We start from the raw sequence: 20,175 nt of genomic DNA, 5'->3' as shown, positions 1-20,175 counted from the left end.
AGAATACTAAGCCTGTACAGATCTATGTCACCTTGAAATTACATTGTCACATAATTTTCAACTCAAATAGAAAATAAACTGAAGACTGAGAACAATAAAGTAACTGTTTAAGCAAAGTGTGATGTGCATGCCTGTAACCCCAGCACTCTGGGAGGCTGAGGCCGGAAGATCACAAGTTTGAGCCTAGTTGGGGCAACTTAGCAAGAGCTTGTATCAAAATTTTAAAAAAACAAAACCAACAGCTGAGGATGTAGCTCAATGCAAAGGCCCTGGGTTCAAGTCCCATGACTGAAAACAAGAATGTTTTTTAAAAACTATTAAAAAATACAAAAAACAGAGATTTGTTAGTATTTCGTGAATTTCTATTGATAATACTGATCCAATGAATCATCACCTTGCTCATAAAGCTGTATAAATAACACAGTGCATTTTCTTGACTTTTTTTATAGCTATAAAGTTATGCATTTTTTGGTGCAACTAACTTCACATCAAATGATACCAACACCTTTAGAAAAATCCCTTGTAAAATTTAAATTTCCATTTTATAACTTCAATTTTCCTGGCCAATCAAAAACCAATGACAAACCAATGAGCTAAATGGGGATTTAGCTCAAGGGTACCGCACCTGCCTTGCAAGTGCAAAGTGCTAGAGTTTGATTCCTGGTACCAAAAAACAAAAACAAACAAAAAAACCAATGATAACTAATTACTGGCAATGCTACAAAATTCAAAGCTTTTCTCTTTGGTGATTCTTTTCAATGTGCCTTTAACTGAACTGGAAAGAACTCAGCACTGTTTGTTCCCTAGGATGCTTATAAACAATGAGAATGCTCCAAACTCCAAATTTTTCCATCACAGAAGATAAATTGTTAGATGTCTGACACGTTCTCTAAGAAGCTTTTACTGACTCTCAGATTGGATTAAAGAATTCTATGGCACACAATACTTACTTCATTGTAATTATCTCTCTGTATCACAAATCTTTGATTTGTCTATTTTCCCCAAAAGATGAGGTAGCTGAGAAAAATGTACCTTGCTTGCTTCTATATGCCTAGCACCTAACTCACATCATAGTACAGCTATTTATATTGAAATAAAAATTTGAAAACTATACCTTTCAAGCTCTAAAAGGTATATTTTTAAAAAGCAAGTTAAATTTAAAATGGATTTCAAATTGAAACATATGTATAAGTATTAGGCCTCCCTATTTAAATTAATAATATACAATCATCCAAATTAAATGTGATCTTACTAAATCACCTGTTTCACTTTTAATTGTGAAAGTAACCCACACAAGAGTGCTTGCCTAGCATGCACAAGGTTTTGTGTTTAATTCCCAGGAAAGCAAAAATTAAAAATTAAAGGTAAATCACAAGAGTACATATAATACACTATTTGTTTCAAAAATATATATACAAGTATATAAAATGCTTACTGAATCTGAAAAACACAACAGTAATGACTAAAAGAAAGGAGGCAGAGAATGTATATCCAAGTTTTACAGCTTTGTGCTATTCATTTCAATATAATATATCATTAAATAGAAAAAGGAATAAATTAGAAGATTCATCATCTTTTTTATATAACTGGGGCCAAATGGTCCTAATTGAAGTAATATATACTACTGATAAGAGATGCATTCTAATTTCAGAGACATTAATACTTAAGAAAAAAATCTTACACTTGGTAGATTAAAATACTATCATCATGATAATTAAGCAAGCTGAAAATTTAACAAAAAGATTATCTGGTATCAGCCATCAGCCAAGACTATTATTACTGCAACTGCTTAGATACAGTAAGTGAACTGAGACACAGAAAAGATACTAGAATATAATAAAATTATACTAGGTTTCATTGTCATAAATGATTTGGGGAATGATTGCTTTTATATTCTGATAAGTTCATAGGAGCTCAGATGTGGACTTTAAAAATTGAGTAGCAAGATGAAAATTCCTTAGAAGTTCAATGTTAAGAATATTTACCTGTCAGTAAGGAAGGCACAAATAAGATTTTTTGCTTCTTTTGATATATCATTGTCATCAGGGAAGGTAAGTGAATTTTTATGGTTCATAATCTTACTGTAAGTTCCAACCAAAGAATCTGCGTAGAAGGGTGTATCACCTAAAAAGTTGATAGAGAAAACAGAAGCAAAATAACATAATTATTTTTGTATTGCATACAATAACTAATTTATTAATATTTTAAAAATCCAAACAGCATAATAAATTTGGCTTCTTTTCCCCACAGAAATGGGAAATATATTTCAGTAAAGGACAATTTAATTATTTTTACATACTAGACTGTTAGGTTCTATGGTTCTTTAAAATGATACTAGCAAAAATACATTAACTGATTAGTACAGAAAACACTTTACAATAATATGGCAAGCAAGAAACAAAAACTCATGAGAAAAAACCCTGCTTTAAAGAAAAATTTCAAATAAACTATTACAATACAGTCTATCCCTAATATTAAGCCCATTAATAGAGCACTTCTGTACATACATACAAAAAAAAATAACTGTGGCATATATTGCAGCAATACAAAATTAAAGGTCATAACGTATATGACTTAAATACCCCCTCCCCCACTGATATAGTGGCTTCTTATTCCTTAAACATAGAAACTCTGCTCTTCATGGTAGAAAGATGAAGTCTTCTCATCAAAAGGCACATTCTTATCTTCTAGGATGATCGGCATCAAACAAAGTGTTGTCATCATCCTCATCATCTTGTTCCAAAGGTGTCAATTCCAAAACACCGTACCCTCCTCGTCTCGGTTTTTCCTTCTCATCCTGACTGTCCTGACCACAAAGTACACGGCTCACCACCATCAACACGATCAGGGCTCGCTGTGTCATAGGCTTGCGGCCAGAGCGGGGGCTCACAGCCAGGCCACCCCCGACGGAGGCTTCCCCGGCCTTCCACCCTGAGATCGTCCTCTGCAAGGCCCGCCCAGGGGCTGCTGCCACTGGCACCCTCTGAGCCATGAAGTCCTGAGACTTTGGCTGGAGCCTGGCCCGGCGTCGCCGCGGTGGGACCGGGGGGCAGTGGCGGGAGGGTCTGTGGGCCAGAGTCTGGCCCGCAGCACTGGCGTGGGCCCGCCCACGGCGGGCAGCAGCAGGAGCAGCACGGAGAGCAGGAGGTGTCGGAGGCAGCAGCGGCAGAGCCCAGTGCCGGGCCGGCATAGTCCCCAGGCCGCCCTCTCACCACGTCGCAGCCGCCTGGCCCGCCACCCTGGCTCCACGAGAGACCATGGGCGCACTAGGAAAAGTGGCGGCCGGATCCTGAGCTAAGGCCCAGGAGGGCAGGTGGCAAGAGACAGCAGTGCCTGCCGCGCGGGCGGCGAACCCAAAATAACATACATTTGAAAACAATCTATTTCAAAGAGACAGCATCACTGTTACTTATTGAAAATGACTAAATACATGTTAAACTAAAAACATACTTACTATATAAAAAGAAATAACATCACAAAGTTGCTCTAAGCCTTTCTTTTAAAAACCCGTGGTTCCGGCGCCTGCCTTGCTAGCACAAGGTCCCGAGTTCGATCTCCGATACCAAAAAAAAAAAAAAAAATCCACAAAGAGCACGTTTGGATCATACATTGCTTAATGTAATAATTACTGTAAGTAGCCAAGTGGTAAATTTTGGCATAAGCCACTTTATTAGAGGTACACAAAACTTTCCTTTACTCACCTACAAGCATTTCATATAAAAATACTCCAACTGACCACCAGTCACATTCTCGTCCATAATAACCATCACCACCTTGGGATTTTAATACTTCAGGAGAAATATAATCAGGTGTTCCAACTGCTGTATCACATCGTACCATACCTTCCTAGAGAAAGTGTCAGATCCAATTTTCAATTATTAGGTATAAATAAGAAAAAGCTTCAATTATTATTTTTGGGGGGGATTAGGTCTATTGGTACATTTTAGGTATATAATACAGTTAGATTCATCATTGGGATCTTATACCTTAAAAAAAACTTCAACTATTTAAAACAATTTTCTTAATATAAACTGTGGAATTCAATCTTTGGGCTATAAAATATACCTAAGCTTAATGGAAACTTTCCAAAAAGTAACACATAGCTTAACCATATATACATACTGTATCTATACTTATTTTCTATATATATTACATTATATATATATATATATATATATATATATATACACACACACACACATACATACACTAGCGATTTTTTTATTTTGTTTTATTTTTTGGTACAAGATCTCACTGTGTAGTTCAGGCTGGCCTCAAACTCGTGGTGATCCTCCTGCCTCAGCCTCCCAAGTCCTGGATTACAGCCAGGTGCCACCACACCTGGTGCCACACTAGTGATTTTTGATACTGGCATCATATATTATTTTCTCAGGTGTGACAATATAATGATCTTATCTTAATTTGCATAGAACAAGTATATAAGCTAATGTAACCAGATTGAGTGACTGATAGGATGAAGTGCTTTATAACTTATAAATACTGATTTCATCTTTTTTACTAAATAGCTGTTCAATTATCCTTGAAACTGTGAAGAAAATATACAAAAGCTGACAATACAAATATGTATGGGGTAAAGGGCATGATAGTGTTAAGGACACTGTACACATACATGATACACATTTTAATGCCCTCCTCCAAAACTATTCATTTGTCATCTACTTTATTAATGCAATAGAATTATAACTAAATGTTCGCACAAAAGTTCTCATGGAGTGTTTCCTTCTAACCAATAAATTTCCTTTTAAAATGATAAAGCATTCTGACTATTGTTCTGTGATAAACTAAAAAAAAAAACTCAACTGAAAAGTAGCATATTACTTCCTTCAGCTGTGTATATAACTTATTTTTTATATAATAGTGAGCATGGATACCTTTTGAGATTGACTCCTAAGATAAGCAAGTAAAATCTACATGTTAACAGAAGTCAACTAAAACACTAAAAAACACACATTCTTGAAATTTAATTTTGTTTTTTGTTTTTTTTTTTGGTACTGGGAATCAAACTCAGGACCTTGCGCTTGCAAGGCAGGCAGCGGAACCACTGAGCTAAATCCCCGGCCCTTGAAATTTAATTTTTATGAAATTCTAATTTTAACACTGGAGTATTTAGTGACATTTAAACTAATTCCATTTCTAGTTACCAGCAGTGTATATTATAGTTGTTATGAAGGATTTAGTACATCTGGCAAACCACATTTTCTCTAAATAGAGAGGAAAAAAAATAAATCACTAACAAGTTACTAATAAAACACTGAAACCATGGTATTTAGTTCAACAAATAAGGTCACATCAATTCTGGACAAGTCCAGATATGGTTAGTGAATTCAAACAACATTTTTTAAAGGACTATATCTTGGATTAGCAAAAACCAAATGAAAATAGAATTAATTAACCTTATTCATCTTCATACAAGTACCAAAATCTGCTAACTTCAAGTGTCCAGATTTATCCAGTAGCATGTTATCAGGCTTCACATCTCTGAAGGAGAAAAACACACTAGAGCATTTCAGAAACAGATCAGACACTGAGAAAAGTTATGAGGCACGTATTTTAGGTCAAGTACCCTTACTCAGTCTATTTAAGGCCACCTTTATCTACATGTGCTCCCTTATCCATAATGGGAAATTCAAGTTCACCAAAAAAACTTCTTTATATGTGAATGCCCAAAAGAAGGCATACATATTTCTTTTTCTTTAGAGTTTGATTTTTCTAGGCAGAAATCAATCATTAACCACCAAAACATTAACTATCAAAAATGTAATGCTCAGATAAAACAGACAATTGAATCACAGAAGATAGTACATGCTCCAGGACAGGGTCCAAGCCATTTTCATTTTGATCCCTGACACAGAGCATATGAAATTCTTCTTGTAGTGAGTAAATATGACCTTTCTTATTAATCATTAACTCAAAAGAAAGTATAATTAACTTTTAATTACATAAAATTAAAACCAAAGTGAATAACACTGGCATATACTTTAGAAAAAGTTTACTATTTTTACTTTTCAAAATATACAATCACATCAAAGAACATTAAAGAATACATTTATATCAACATTAAACTAAATATTAACACTAGAACTCCACAATGCCACTTATATTAAGGGGAGGAGACTGGAGAGACTTAGAATAAAAAATGTTAATCAAATAAAGTCTAAGTTTCTAGGTATTATCTTCCAACTAGTAAGAAAATGTAAATTATCTTTACCTATGAATAAAACCCATGGAATGGATTGCATCCAATGCAAGAACTACTTCTGCAGTATAGAATCGTGCCCACTTTTCAGGCACATCATAGTTGCTCATTAGATTTACAAGGTCCCCACCAGGCATGTATTCCATCACCATGTAGAGATATCGATCATCTTGAAATGCATAAAAAAGCTATACCAATACAACAAAACAACAAATTTGTTAAGAGTAAGCAAAACTGTTTCATTTAAACACTGGTAAAATACTAATACAAAAGTAAAATAATCAAATTGCAGAATAGCTCTAAGTGCAATTAAAAGAAAAGACTGCTTCGCAAGCACAAGGTCCTGGGTTCGATCCCCGGTACCGGAAGAAGGAAAAAAAAGAAAAGACAAACATGCCACCAAGACCCACATATAAGCAAAAGTATAAACTTGTTATCCTGAAGAGTTTTCTTCCTAACTTGGTATACTATCTAAATTGTTTATCTCTAAGTTTCAATGAAGAGTATACAAATCTTGGGCATTAGTGAGGTTTACTGTTAAACTGAGCTACAATTCCAGCTGCTCCTTTATTAGCTGCTTGGCTCTGGCATTTGCTTAACTTCCCCAAGTTTCTATGATTATAATCCTTTATAAGAATATAAGGAACTGAACTTTCTCGACTTTCATATTTGCTTCTTGGTGACCAGTTCGATTCAAGAAATTCAGAATGAAACTAAAATATAAAAATCCCTAGAGACAACTAATTTATCTAGATGTTTATTTTTAAATCTTCATTTTTTTTTGCAATGGTGTTTAATGATTTTAATTACATACAGACTTGGTTATTTTAATTTAAAATATTTTGGTGGAAGGATAAGAAACTAGCATTTTAGGACTACTGTATCCCAAATTAAATTGTACCCAGGATCCCTGGATAGAAGCCAAGGGGCCCTTCAAACACCTAAAGAAACATACGAGTAACTAGAATAATGCATAGGATAGTCCCTCACACCAAATAATTATGTGGTTCAAAATGTCAACAGTACTGAATCTGAGAAACCTTGATCTACACAGTTGACAAAAACAGAGCAGACATTTCAAGTTTTAAAATGTGGTAAATGTAAATCTTTGACATTTTCCACATCTTTTTATTCCAGTTACTAATGCTTATTTAGACTAGTCTTCATTATACAATGTAAATCAAAGGATCTCATTTTTGTAACAAAATAAAAATATTATATTCTCATAGAAAATAATGAGTATATAAAGTTAAAATATAATAAACTTTTCTCAAATCAAAGCACATTATTTGATTAAATTCTACACAAATAATTTTTTTGCTTTGGTCTTTCTAGAGATGATTCAACAAAATTACATTTTATGATGTTAAAATGATGTACTAAATAATTTTGTAACTGCCAATAAATTATTATTGTTCTAAAGAAATTAATTTCTTAGATGTTTACTTACAAACCAATACAGTAATGATGAAATAGTAGCAAACTCATACCTGAACAACCCAAGGACTATTAGCAAAAGCCATGATGTCCCTTTCTTCCCAAAAAAAAGCAGAATCAGATCTCTTAATCATTTCAAATTTGCTGAGAAGCTTCATTGCATATACCTTCCTGGTAGATTTATGTCTTACCTTTAAAATTGAAAAATAACAAAAACCTTTTGTTAATATTTAAACCTCAATGTTTCATAGAACAATTTACTAAATGAGTCTGACACTTGTTAAATAATTTAGTATTATTGTTTCAGCTATTTTTATTCTTCCTGCTAAAATTCTCAGCTAGATCATGTCATGATTTCAACTACTGTAAGTAATATTGGGGAAAAAGGTCATTCCCGACTTCAGTAGTAACGAACCTACCGTATGCGTGCTGCAGTGGGCTGTTTGCATCACTGAAAGCTCTGAAAGTTTCACCATTGCTGCCCTATATTATATAACACACTTCCCCACTCCACTCCACCCAACTGTAAGCACTGCTCCTGTTTATAAAGCTTACTGTCCCATAGTATCTTAGATAATCTGACATTAGGGGCAAAGACTTCTCATGCTTGAGACTACCCAAGGATGCCTGGAGAAAACACTTCCTTCCAGTGCTGGATTTAGCCCAAGGCTTTCATATCCTTAGGCAAGAATGGTTGGAGCAAGAATTCTATAAAAACAATACTTCTCCAAATAATATATGTTAAACACAAACGTGGATTTTTAAAGTTTTTATAGATCTCATTAAAATAACCTACCAACTGAACTTCTCCAAATGCACCTCTACCAATCACTTTCACAACTTCATAATCTTCAGCTTTCATTCGTAAATCTCTGATTTTATTTATTGTATCTTTATCTGTATGAAAAGAAAAGTTTATAATTTTAAGTCACTAAAGCATTGTAACACTACTTATTTTACAATTAAATTATTCAGAAACAATCAAAAACCAAAACAAAAACTTTACTAAAAAATGATAGTGAAATTTGAAGTTATAAAAGAGAGAAATATTCAACGTGCTAAGAATTTTTTTAAATGAACTTTGGAATGGCCCTTCTACAGTACTGAAAGTTTTCATTAAAATTTAACAGTAAAAAGTTTTAAAAACAAATACTACACTATTAACAAAACCAGGATGATTAGTTCATTCATTCCTAATAACTTAAGTACATACCAAATTTGAATTTAGGGAACCAGGTAGATATTTTAGAGTAACTGAATAAAATTTTCTTTTCATCAAGTCGGCTTTGATGGTTCTTTAAAAAAGATATAACATTTAAGATATCAAAGGCAAATATGCTAAAGAATCAAAATAAATTTTCCAAAATTGCCAATCTTTAGTACTTATATCATTGTATTTCTCTATTTAAATCCAGATTTTAATTTCAAACACACAGTGGGAATCACTGCAATTATTTATATAAACCTGTCATGCTACAAACTATAGTAATGTATAAATCCCTAATGGATAGATATTCTAATTCCTAACTTGGTCACAGATTAAAATAGGCCTATTTTAATCCACATGGGTCAACACTGGCAAGAGATTACATGGAACAGCTGCACATTTTAGAGTTGTACAAAATAAAAAAACAGCTATTAAACTGAAATTCTAGTTCCTAATAAAAGAAGCAATAATGTTCTTGTATTTCTTTGAAAATGCACATTCAAACACAAGCATTTCTGTACATTATGATCAATAAACACATGCAACAGAAGCAAATTTCCACATAGGAATAAATACATTAATTCAAGGTTATGTATTCACTGCAAGATAGATACACTAGAAAAATATATAGTAAATATATAAATTTATATTGGCAATAATTAATTGCACAAATATTCCTGTCTACCATATGTCAGGCTCTAATCTCACTGGAGATATAAAGGTAACTTTAAAATATAATTCTTGCTCTTAAGAATTTCAAACTCTGGCAAATGACACAGAAATAAACAATAAAAACGTAATTTAAAATGTAGTAAGAGGGAGATAAATAGTTTTTAGAGTACTAAGAAGGACACTAATTCAAACCTGCCTGGAAGGGAGATGTCTAGAAAGACTTTTTGGAGGAATAATGCCTGAAACATGTCTGAAATGAAGCACATCAGCCCAGGGAGAGAGAATGAAAATTAAGAACATTCTGGTAGATGGCAATACAAGCAAAGGAACAGTGGAACTGTCTACAACAAATTCTCCACTAGAATATCAAGTTTGTAGTAAGACTGGCAGAAGAAGCTGGCAAGCTCTAAACTGGTTGGGCGCCTGAACTGTATCAGTTGGCCAGCAGTTATATAACTAATCATCAAAAATCTTGCTGGAGATTTAGCTCAGTGGTTTCACCGCCTGCTACACAAGCACAAGGACCCAAGTTTGATCCCCAATACCAAAAAAAAAAAATCTTTTTCAGGGGGCCAGGGATTTAGCTCAGTGGTTACTCTGCCTGCTGTGCAAGTGCAAGGACCCAAGTTCAATCCCAGATACCAAAAGAAAAAAATCTTTTTCAGGGCCAGGGATTTAGCTCAGTGGTTCCAATGCCTGCTTCGAAACCACAAGGTCCTGAGTTCAATCCCCAGTACCCCCCAAAAAAAATCTTTTTCAGGTAAAAGTTTAGAGCAACTCAAACATCAACAAAAGTGCTCTGCTCTAAGGAAGTCAGGGGTGTTGGAACAGAGCTGAAGTCTTGTATACTTTATGCTCTTAACAAAATGCAATCACAGGAGTCCTGTGGAATCTGGAGGCATGATCTGAAAACTATGGGTTGGAAGCCATGAAAAGAAACCAGATAAAACACTGTCAGACTTACATTTCTGCTAAACTACTCTGGAGACTGTGTCCAACATTAAGTTAATAAGATCAAGACAGGTGAATTTCAAGAGTAGTGTAATATTCTAAAAGAGAATAAAGTCTTGAACTGGGATGTATTATATAATAACCTGTTGATTGAGAAAAGAGCTCTGGTTGTAGTTATATAAGATTTAGAGCCATAAAAAGGCTTTAAATCCTTGAGAAGACTGCAGACAAGTGATCTGAAATCTAAAAGAGCTCTGTTCTATTGTCTTGGATTTTTAGCTTAATACATATAGGCCTACATGCTAGCAAACATAAGTGTCTCTTGGTTAACGACTTCCGATCAAACTCAAATTTCTGTGGAGTAAACTATTTTAAAACTGAAGACTGTTTATTGACAGTAACAAGGCAGCAGACCCACCCGTTGGTCTAGGGATTCTATTTGGAGCCTGTTCTTCATAGGTTTATAGCTCCCTGAGGTAGAAAACAGTGCATTTGCTAGATGTTTTCCAAACTATCTTAGATGATTGGCTATTACCAGATCACCATATTCCATATATAGGAAGTTGGTCTGGGTCTTAGCTGAAATCTCTAGAACAGTCAAGGAATACCCATTAATTAGAGTCCCACTTTCTTTTCTGGGGCATGACAATTTTAACTTCAGTTCTGTTTTCTGACATAACTGGTGACAATATTAGATTGGACAATTCCTTCTTCACCCCTTATCAGTAATTTTCCACCTCTCTCGCATATCCAAACAATCTCTGAAAACTCTCTAATTACATTTAGCCAGCATAGCACATTCCATATGATTGTAATACGGTTAAGTATTCTTTCATTTTTCATAACTAATATTTCTCAGATTTACCATTACAGTTCATTGTAAATATAAGTACCTCACAATTCCAATTAACAAAAAACCAAAAATAGTACATAAATAAGAAAGAATGAGGTCTCTTAAGATCACAGTGATTTCTTTTCTAAGATTATTTCATAGTAATATTAACCAAAATGGAGGGTGCATTTGGAGGGAAAAAAAACCCTATAAACAGACAAACTTAAGTGACCATATGTGAGGCAAGAGGTAAGAATTAAAGGTGACATATTTAAGACCAATATTCAGAACCCTATGTAATAGACAATAGTCTAAAAATTGGGAACAAACAGGATCCATGGTATAGGTCATATTACAGAAGGAAGAAAAATAGTAAATGGATATGTTAATTTGGTCTCACAATATTATTCAAATTATAAAGGAAATAAAACCAAGCTTCCCTGAGACTATAAGGGTAAATTATAGGGCAATTCTCCCCTCACTTCAAATTCTGTATTGATTCCTCAAATAAACCAAAGTTAAGGAAAAGAGCTCAAATAATCTTTAATTGACAATTTATGTTGCTTTCTAATGTCTTTAATTCTCTGAGTAATTCTTCTTGCCCATGCTAGCTAAAAAGAATTCTACCACTAAACTATATCCCTAGAGCAGTGGTGGCCAACCTATGGCATGCATGGCACAGCGGGCTGTTTGTTATCATTGAAAGCTCTAAAAGGTTCACCATCACTGCTCTATACCCAAGGCTAAATAAAGTCTTAAGCAAACTTTTCCCTCTATACACATCTGTTTGGCTGCTGTAATCACAGCTATCATTAAACAGCTTTCTCTGCTTGGCTAACAAATAAAACACTGGTAAACTTATAAGAGATTGCAATCTTGTTTCCTTTCTACAATTCAACTGTGATGAGACATTCATTCCACTTTAAGTTTTCTATTTTTTGTAACTATTGTTGTCTTATAAGTTGAAAATAGTGTAAATACTGTTTAGTTTGATAATGTTGATGTACACTGTATTTTTTTTTTCAGTACCAGGAATCAAACTCAGGACCTTGTATTTGCCAGGCAGGCCTGGCATAGCTGAACTAAATTCTCAGTCCAGTATAGTGTATTCTTAATGTGTCTATATACTGTATTCTTTTAGCACAGTAGTCATTTCACTGCAGAATAAACACAGTGCTTTGTCATCTAACTTGATAAAAATAATCCATACTCCATTCTGCCTCTAAAGAACAACATGTGAAGTACACTCTTGTCTGAACACAGTGAGTATTCACTGGTAGTAAAAGAAAAACCACTGTGATATAGTGATACATATGGCACTGAAAACGTTTGAGTTAATAACTGTAATTAATACTGTGCTGTGCAGCAGTGTGAAGCAGTGAGAGTGCCATGTACGTTCTCTGTTGCAACTACTCAACTCACCTGTAGTAGTACAAAAGCAACCATAGACAATACATAAAACACTGGGTATGGCAATGTCCTCATAAAGCTTTATTTATGAACAATGAAATTTGAACTTTGTATAATTTCATGTCATCATATATATCTAATAATTAAAAAGTTAAAAACCATTCTTGGATCATGAGTTATACAAAAACAGGTGATAGGATAGATTTGGCTGGTGGGTTTGCCCCTGCTCTAATGAAAGCTAGTTCCTACCTGGGGACAGTTTCCCCTGCAAGTCTCAACTGGTGACCTTTCTCTTTCTCATTTAGTCTACTAGACCTAGAAGGAGAATAGATTAACTCCACTTCTATCTCTATATCCCCATCCCTAAATATGCAAGATCTGATTTTTATTACATTGGATTATACCTCCTGCTACCTCTCATTATTGATGTAACCCACTGACTCTTAAGGTCACCACATCTCACTGCTAGACACTGTTGTTTGTGGGGCGGGGGGAGGGGTTTGGTACCGGAGATCAAACTCAGGACTTTGTGCTTGCAAGGCAGGCGCAGCACCACTGAGCTAAATTCCCGGCCTGACACTGTTAGTTCTTGATTTACTGATCTCTCCAATATCCTTTTACTATTGGATTTTAATTTTTAGTGATTTTAATATACCCACAGATGACACTTCCAAAAATGCCTTTCAATACATTTACTTCTTTCCTTCAATGATATTGTCCCTCACCTTCTCCCAGGCACTTGTTTCCACGGTGATATACCAGACCTCATATTACTAGTAATTATTATCTTTCCATAATTTCAATTTCAAACCTTCTTGCTAGAAGCACTTGCTTAGTCTTCATGCTCAGTCCCTCTAACATCCTTTTCCCATGTATTTTAAAAGATAAATGAAAACGCATCCTGAGTTGTTTCAAGTCACATATATGTTGTGTAACATTTAAATCAGGTTCAATGCATTCACTTCCTCAAACATTTTTTTTTTTGGTACCAAAGACTGAACTCAGGACCTTGCACTTGTGAGGCAGGCACGGTGCCACTGAACTAAATCCCCAGCCCACATTATCATTTCTTTATGGTAAAAACATTCTATATACTCTCTACTGTCTTAATTCTAACAATCTCGAACTCCACCAGACCATCCTATCTATTAACTCTAACTGTCCTTACTATTCTTCACTGCAGTAATTGTTTCTCTTTAACTCTCTACTCAGTTTAAACTACATGGTCAATTATATTCACTCTCTTGCATATACCTTCAGTGCCTTCAGCTATCTTCTGCTTCATTTACTTTGGTAAAACCACAATCCTAGTTAAATACAACTCTCCAACTAATTTATGTCACCACCCATTCAGCTGAGTATATGAGGATGAATACATAAAATTATATCGATTGATCCTATTTTAAATTCATAATCACAAACATTAAGCTGGCCCTTAATTCTGCTTGGCATTCATATATTTCCCTATTCATTCTCTCTCTCCTACATGCCATATTTCACATTTTCTTCTTTTTTTCTCATACTCCCACAACTCTCCTACTGATCCTCATTCAGGGCTGATGTTCTTGTTGGATACTATGCTAAAATAAATGAAACACTAAGAAAAAGACTGCACCAACTCTTACCATATTTATAGCTTCTATTGTGTCCACTCATACATTTGGTCTTTTTACCTTTTACTATAGACTATTTCTATCTTCAGTCAATCCCTCCATTTGTGTACTGGATGTCATTCTTTTTCATTAGTTCAAGACCATTACTCAGTAATTTTCCTTTTTTCTCCTGTATCACTAAAATTTCCCCTTAGCTGAATCCTGTATCAAGCTGTTTTCTTAAAAATTTTCTTGACCCTATTTCTCTGACCAGCTACTACTATCACATTATTCAAATTCCACTGTAACAAAAACGCTCAAGTTATTTATACTCTCTTTTCCTATATCTTTCTCCCCATTTGCTATCAAAACCAATTCAGGTGGGCTTTGACCCTTCCCTTTCTACCAAAACTGCTTGTTCAACCCATACACAAACAGTGTTGCTAAACCTAATTATTTTGACACATCAACTGTTCTGACACTTTGATTACTCTCTCCTGGTTACAGTCTTCTCTTGACTTGCAGGACGTCACATTTTCCCAATAATGTTATGCTGATTTGTTTTGATTTCTCCAAACTTAATAATTGGTTTCCCAGTTGCCTTTACTGGTTTCTCTTCTTCCCTCAGGTTTCCCAATGTTGGAACATTCCAAGACTCAATCCTTAATGTTTCCTTCTATCTACACTCACTACTTTGGTGGATTTTAAATCTACATTATCAACATTTAGCAGATTTTTATCTCTAGACCAGATCTCTCTTCTAAACTTCAGACCTTTATATTCAGCCGCTTTAAACAAATACTCAAAATACATCCTCTTAGGTAACACACATTTCAACTTTAATGCGCCAAAAACTAAAGAAATATTTTTACCCCAAACCTCCACCTATGATCCCCACATTTCAGCTGATGGCTCAATGTTGCTCAAACCATTAGCCCAGGAGACATCCTTCTATTTTTAAAGTATAATTGTGAGTATTTATTTAGAATGAATAAAAGAACAAAGACAAAATTACAAATATTAAAAACCGAATGCCACATAATTTAAATGCTTTCATGTACTAAGATTTTCTGATTTTTTTTTTTAAGAAGAGGTAAAAGATAAGCCCATCTTTAGGGGGCATTCTTGACTCCTCTTTATTTTACACTTCATAGACAATATTACAAGAAGATATGAAGAAAAAAAAAAAAGAAGACATGTTGGCTCTCTTTGACATATATCTGGAACCTGAGAAGGGCATATCTTCCATACTGCTACAATGCTGAACTAAGCCACTATCATCTCTTCCTTAGATTATGGCAATAGCCTCTTAACTAATTTCCCTGTGTCCATTCTTTTTCCTGCAGTCTAGTCTCAACACTAAAAGACATTCTTAAAACACAAGTCAGATCGTATCACTTTAAAACTCCTTAATGCTTTGCCATCTCATCAAGAGCAAAAGCCCAGGACTTCACACAGTGCTGTACAAGACCCTGTATGACCTGCCTTCTCCAGCTGCTTTCTTCTCTATCATCCTACTTTTCTCTCCCTCATTCGATTCTCTTCAGCCACACTGGCTTCCTTGTTGCTGTGGTTTGAATCTACAATGACCCTTAAAAGACTTGTGTTCAGAGATGGGGCTTTTGGAAGGTGACTGGATCATGAGGACACTATACTCACCAGTGGTCTGGCTCACTGATGAGTTCACAGCTAACTGTGCTGTTAGGAGTAAGCTGGCGGGAAGAGGCAGTCCATGGGGTGTGACCTGGAAGGGTTTATCTCCCTCCCTTGTTCTTCCCTTCTCTCTCTGCTTCCTGGCTGCCAGGATGTGAGCAGCTTTCCTCCACACCAGGTCCTTCCATCATGCCAGTTCTGTGTTTGAAACTGAAACTCCTGAAACTATGAGCCAAAATACACCTGTCCTCCTTTAAGGTGTGGGTTCTGGGTATTGTGCCTCAGAGACGAGCAAGTGACTAAGACACCCGCCTCCCCTTACACAAACAGGCCATGTATACGCCTCCCTTAAAGCCTCTATACCAGCTGTTCGGCATGTGCCATCCTTTTTCTGAGCCATCCACACTGCTAACCTCCTTCAACTACTTCAGCTACTTTCTCAAATGTCACCTTTGGGTGAGGCCTCGTCTAGCCACCCTATCTAAAACTGCAAACCCCTCAGAAGTTCCAATCCTTTTTACAATGTTCTAGTATTCCCCCATAGCAGATTATCAGTCTCCTTGCTATTTACAGAATTACTGTTTCATGCAAAACAATTACTTGTAAAATTATAAATCTGGTAAGCCCTGATTCATTCTAAGACCATCTAGACCCTTTTATTGATTTCTGATTGTCAACAATATTGATCTAGGTGAAGCTGGCAGAAAACTATGGTTAAGAGAAGTGAGATATTATATACAAATGCATTAAGCAAGGAATGAAATAGGCACAGGCAAATTGAGTCATAAAAAGGAACTATAAGACTTAACAGCCACTGACCAGCTAATTGGTCTCTAACAGATTACAAATTAGAAAAACAGAGTAATGTGAAAAGGCTGAGAATTTATTAGCAGCACCAAAAATTCAAAAAGATTTCAATCATATACAGATTGTTTCATTTTCTAGGAAGCAAATGATTTTTTGTGAGTCTTTTAAAAGTTATACTTTAGGGCCAGGGATTTAGCTCAGTGGTGCTGCTGCCTGCCTCACAAGCGCAGGGTCCTGAGTTCGATCCCTGGTACCAAAAACAAAAAAGTTATACTTTATACCCAATAACTTTTAATTCTAGAAATTTATGCTAAGGAAATTAGATATGCATGAAGTGGGACCAATATAAAATAAAATTTTTTAATTTTTAAAGATTAAATAATTTCATATATATAGACATTTAAAATTATTTTGTTGAATATTTAATTACATTGAATTGTGTTCAGCATGTTTAGATAAACAAAATAAACAACATACAGCACATGAATTCAAATATATGTTGATACATAGATATGGATAGAAAAAAAGAACATAGGAAAATGCCAAAAAAACTGCATCTGAGTGTGGTAAGATTACAAATTAGTCACATTTTCCATATATTTTAAAGTTTCCGATAATGACTAAGTTGGTTTTTTTTTTTTTGGTACCGGGGATCGAACTCAGGTCCTTGCGCTTGCACAGCAGGCAGAGAAACCACTAAGCTAAATCCCCAGCCCATGACTAAGTTGTTTTCTAATGAGAAATACATGTCACCAAATCTTAGATCCTAGATTTTTTTGAACTTTTTTAAAATTTCAAAATAGATAAAATTTAGGCATGACTTTTTAAAAACCATGTAACAGTTTCATTCATAATTGCTCTAAACTGGAAATAACTAATATATCTTTCAACAGATGAACAGACAAACAAGCCAAGGTAGATCTATTCAATAGTGTGCTGGTTTCCAAGAAGGAAGGAGCAAGATAGTGATTCACATAATATTGATGAACTTTAAATGCATTTTTGCTAAGTGAAAACAAAACTAAAAAAACTACAAATTACAGGCATAGAAAAACAGATCAGTGTGTTTGCCAGGGGTACAGGGTGATGAAACTGTTCTATGAAGTATTACGGTACTGGAAACAAGACTATGCATTTGTCAAGACTCACAAAATTGTATATGAGTTAATGTACTCATATTTAAAAAGTCAGTCAGGATCCTAGAGATCCCAGGATAGGATCAAGGGATTCAGACTACAACAAATGAATCTAACTGTATGACAAACATGAGAAAAACATAGGAAAAGAAAAAGAAAGGAAGTAACTCTAGAAAGAGTTTTGGCTGGGAGATACAAGGCTAAAGACAAAAAGGACTGCACAAAGACACTGCACTCTAGTTGGTAAATTTGTCTCTCATGGGGGTTATTTCACAGCATTATTTTACAAGCATACTAGGGTTGAGTAATATATTATAAATAATAGGAGTCAGGGTGCTCAACATCAGAAAAAGAAATTACAAGTAAGCAAGAGAAAAGGCAAGAATGAACCCTGCAGCGATCACAACAAGAACATGTTTATTTTAACAAGAATACACATACAGAAATAATTATAGATAAGTACACATATATGGGTTAGTATACATACATGTACTTCCTAGCTTGCCAGCTGACAAGGCCCTGAAGTACTGATACCCAGTGGCAATAAACACACTCAGCACAGTAAAAGGAACCAGAGATCTTACAGAAATGGCTAATTTTAGGAAAGGAAGGGAAAACTCAGGTGATCTTATGCCAGAAAGGAATGAAATGAGATATGACTATCAATCACCAGGAAATGAACTCAGTGCCTTGTGCATACTAGGCAAGTGCTCTGCCACTAAGCTATACCTAGCTGGCTAAATATTCTTTCCTTCCTTCCTTTTCTCTTTTCTTTCTTTTAAATGAGAGCATGTCAAAACAACACAGGAATACTGTGTCCAACCTGGAAGAGCTCCAAAATGGCCAAAACAGAAAGAATTTAATAAATAATATACTACTGAATTACAACAAAAAGTATAAAATACAGGTAACCCATTCTGATAATAATCAATGATTTACTAAATAAATGGAAGGAAAGGGGCAAACCTTATACACAGCATTCCATGTAATATATATAAATACTTCCCCACCAGGGGATAGAGCTTATTAATTCACCTATTTTTGAGAACAGGCTGGGCTAGTGACTTGCTTCCAGTGCAAAAGTATGGAAAGGAAAGAGTAACTTTCCAGTCGGAAAGCTGGAATTACAGGTGTGTATCACCAGATCTTGCTCAACATCTGGTGTTTTTTAAAAAAATTAGTATGAGTAGGGGCCGGGGATGTAGCTCAGTGGTTCCACCACCCACCTCACAAGTGCAAGTTCCTGAGTTCGATCCCCGGTACGAAAAAAAAAAAAAAAAAAATTAGTATGATTTACTGATCCTTTATTTGTAATAATTTCAAATAGATTTTTGCAGTATTCTAGGTATAACCTGTTTAACCTACATAAATCATATTGAACATCCCTAATCAAAAATCTGAAATCCTACATGCTTTAAAATCACTGACTCTATGAGTGCCCAAATGATGCCACAAGTTTAAAATTTCACACTTAACCTCAAAGGTAAGCCAAAAATGCACTGTTGCTAAAAACAATTATCACACATGAAAAAAGTGAAATTTGAGTTTAAATCCAAGACCCAGGCCCAAGAGCTCGTTATATTTATGTAAATGTTCCAAAATTTGAAGAAAATTGAGGATTTCCTCAGGAAATCAAGCTCAGGCTCAACTCAAATATTTCTTTATGAAGACTTTACTGCCTGAAGCATCTTTACACTTTCTACAAACTTCTACCACTATAAAAAAAAATGTAAGAGGGCCAGGGATTTAGCTCAGTAGTTCCAGCGCCTGTCTCGCAAACACAAGGTCCCGTGTTTGATCCCCAGTACTGAAAGAAAAAAAAAAAAAAGTAAGATTTACACTACTCTTTTGCATTTATGTATTCATACTTCTAGTCTGACGTTCATATACTTCTCAATTTGATCTGGGAACTCTCTGTGAAAAAAACCCTGTTTTCCATGGCTGCAATTTCCTCTACTTCTTTTTTTGGGGGGGTACCAGGGATCGAACTCTGGTCCTTGCGCTTGTGGAGCAGGCGGCAGAACCACTGAGCTAAATCCCCGGCTCCTCCTCTACTTCTTGATAAAATTTCATCCTTTGCTTGGAATCACTATGAATAGAACTTATCTTTTCTATAAATTTGGCTAAATTTCCTAAGTTCTGAACACAAATCTAGCCATGCCCAATACTTCTTTCCTTAATTAGCATCAAGTTTTAGGCAACTGTGGGCAATTTTGCCAAACAGGGGGCATAGGGCAATGTCTAGAGACATTTTCTGGTGT

At 35.1% G+C, this 20,175-nt stretch overlaps 1 protein-coding gene and 1 pseudogene across 5 annotated transcripts in view; both read right to left on the bottom strand.

Moving 5' to 3' along the window:
- The window catches only part of Rock1 (Rho associated coiled-coil containing protein kinase 1), a 127,572-nt gene that overhangs the window by 75,216 nt on the left and 32,181 nt on the right, over positions 1-20,175 (bottom strand). For 3 of the 5 annotated variants that reach the window (XR_015442440.1, XM_087189853.1, XM_087189856.1), the window contains exons 3-8: positions 8,451-8,551; positions 7,708-7,845; positions 6,230-6,405; positions 5,415-5,499; positions 3,702-3,846; positions 1,986-2,124 (exon numbers count right to left, since the gene is read on the bottom strand). Coding sequence is in view for 3 of the 5 variants with exons in the window: in XM_087189853.1 (XP_087045979.1) it covers positions 1,986-2,124; positions 3,702-3,846; positions 5,415-5,499; positions 6,230-6,405; positions 7,708-7,845; positions 8,451-8,551 (784 nt within the window). In the remaining 2 variants the exon portion in view is untranslated. Of the gene's footprint in view, positions 1-1,985; positions 2,125-3,701; positions 3,847-5,414; positions 5,518-6,229; positions 6,406-7,707; positions 7,846-8,450; positions 8,552-20,175 lie in introns of all 5 variants that reach the window. The other 2 variants (XR_015442439.1, XM_087189851.1) reach the window with 1 other exon arrangement.
- Positions 2,540-3,610, bottom strand: LOC106010037 (membrane protein FAM174A pseudogene; annotated as a pseudogene).

This window comes from Heterocephalus glaber, unplaced genomic scaffold, assembly GCF_053883595.1.
Source record: "Heterocephalus glaber isolate CG9 unplaced genomic scaffold, H.glaber_assembly_v1.0 deba00000331, whole genome shotgun sequence".
Classification (NCBI taxonomy): domain Eukaryota; kingdom Metazoa; phylum Chordata; class Mammalia; order Rodentia; family Bathyergidae; genus Heterocephalus; species Heterocephalus glaber.
Note: the sequence above shows the minus strand (reverse complement) of the source record. Positions and strands in the feature narration are given on the sequence as shown.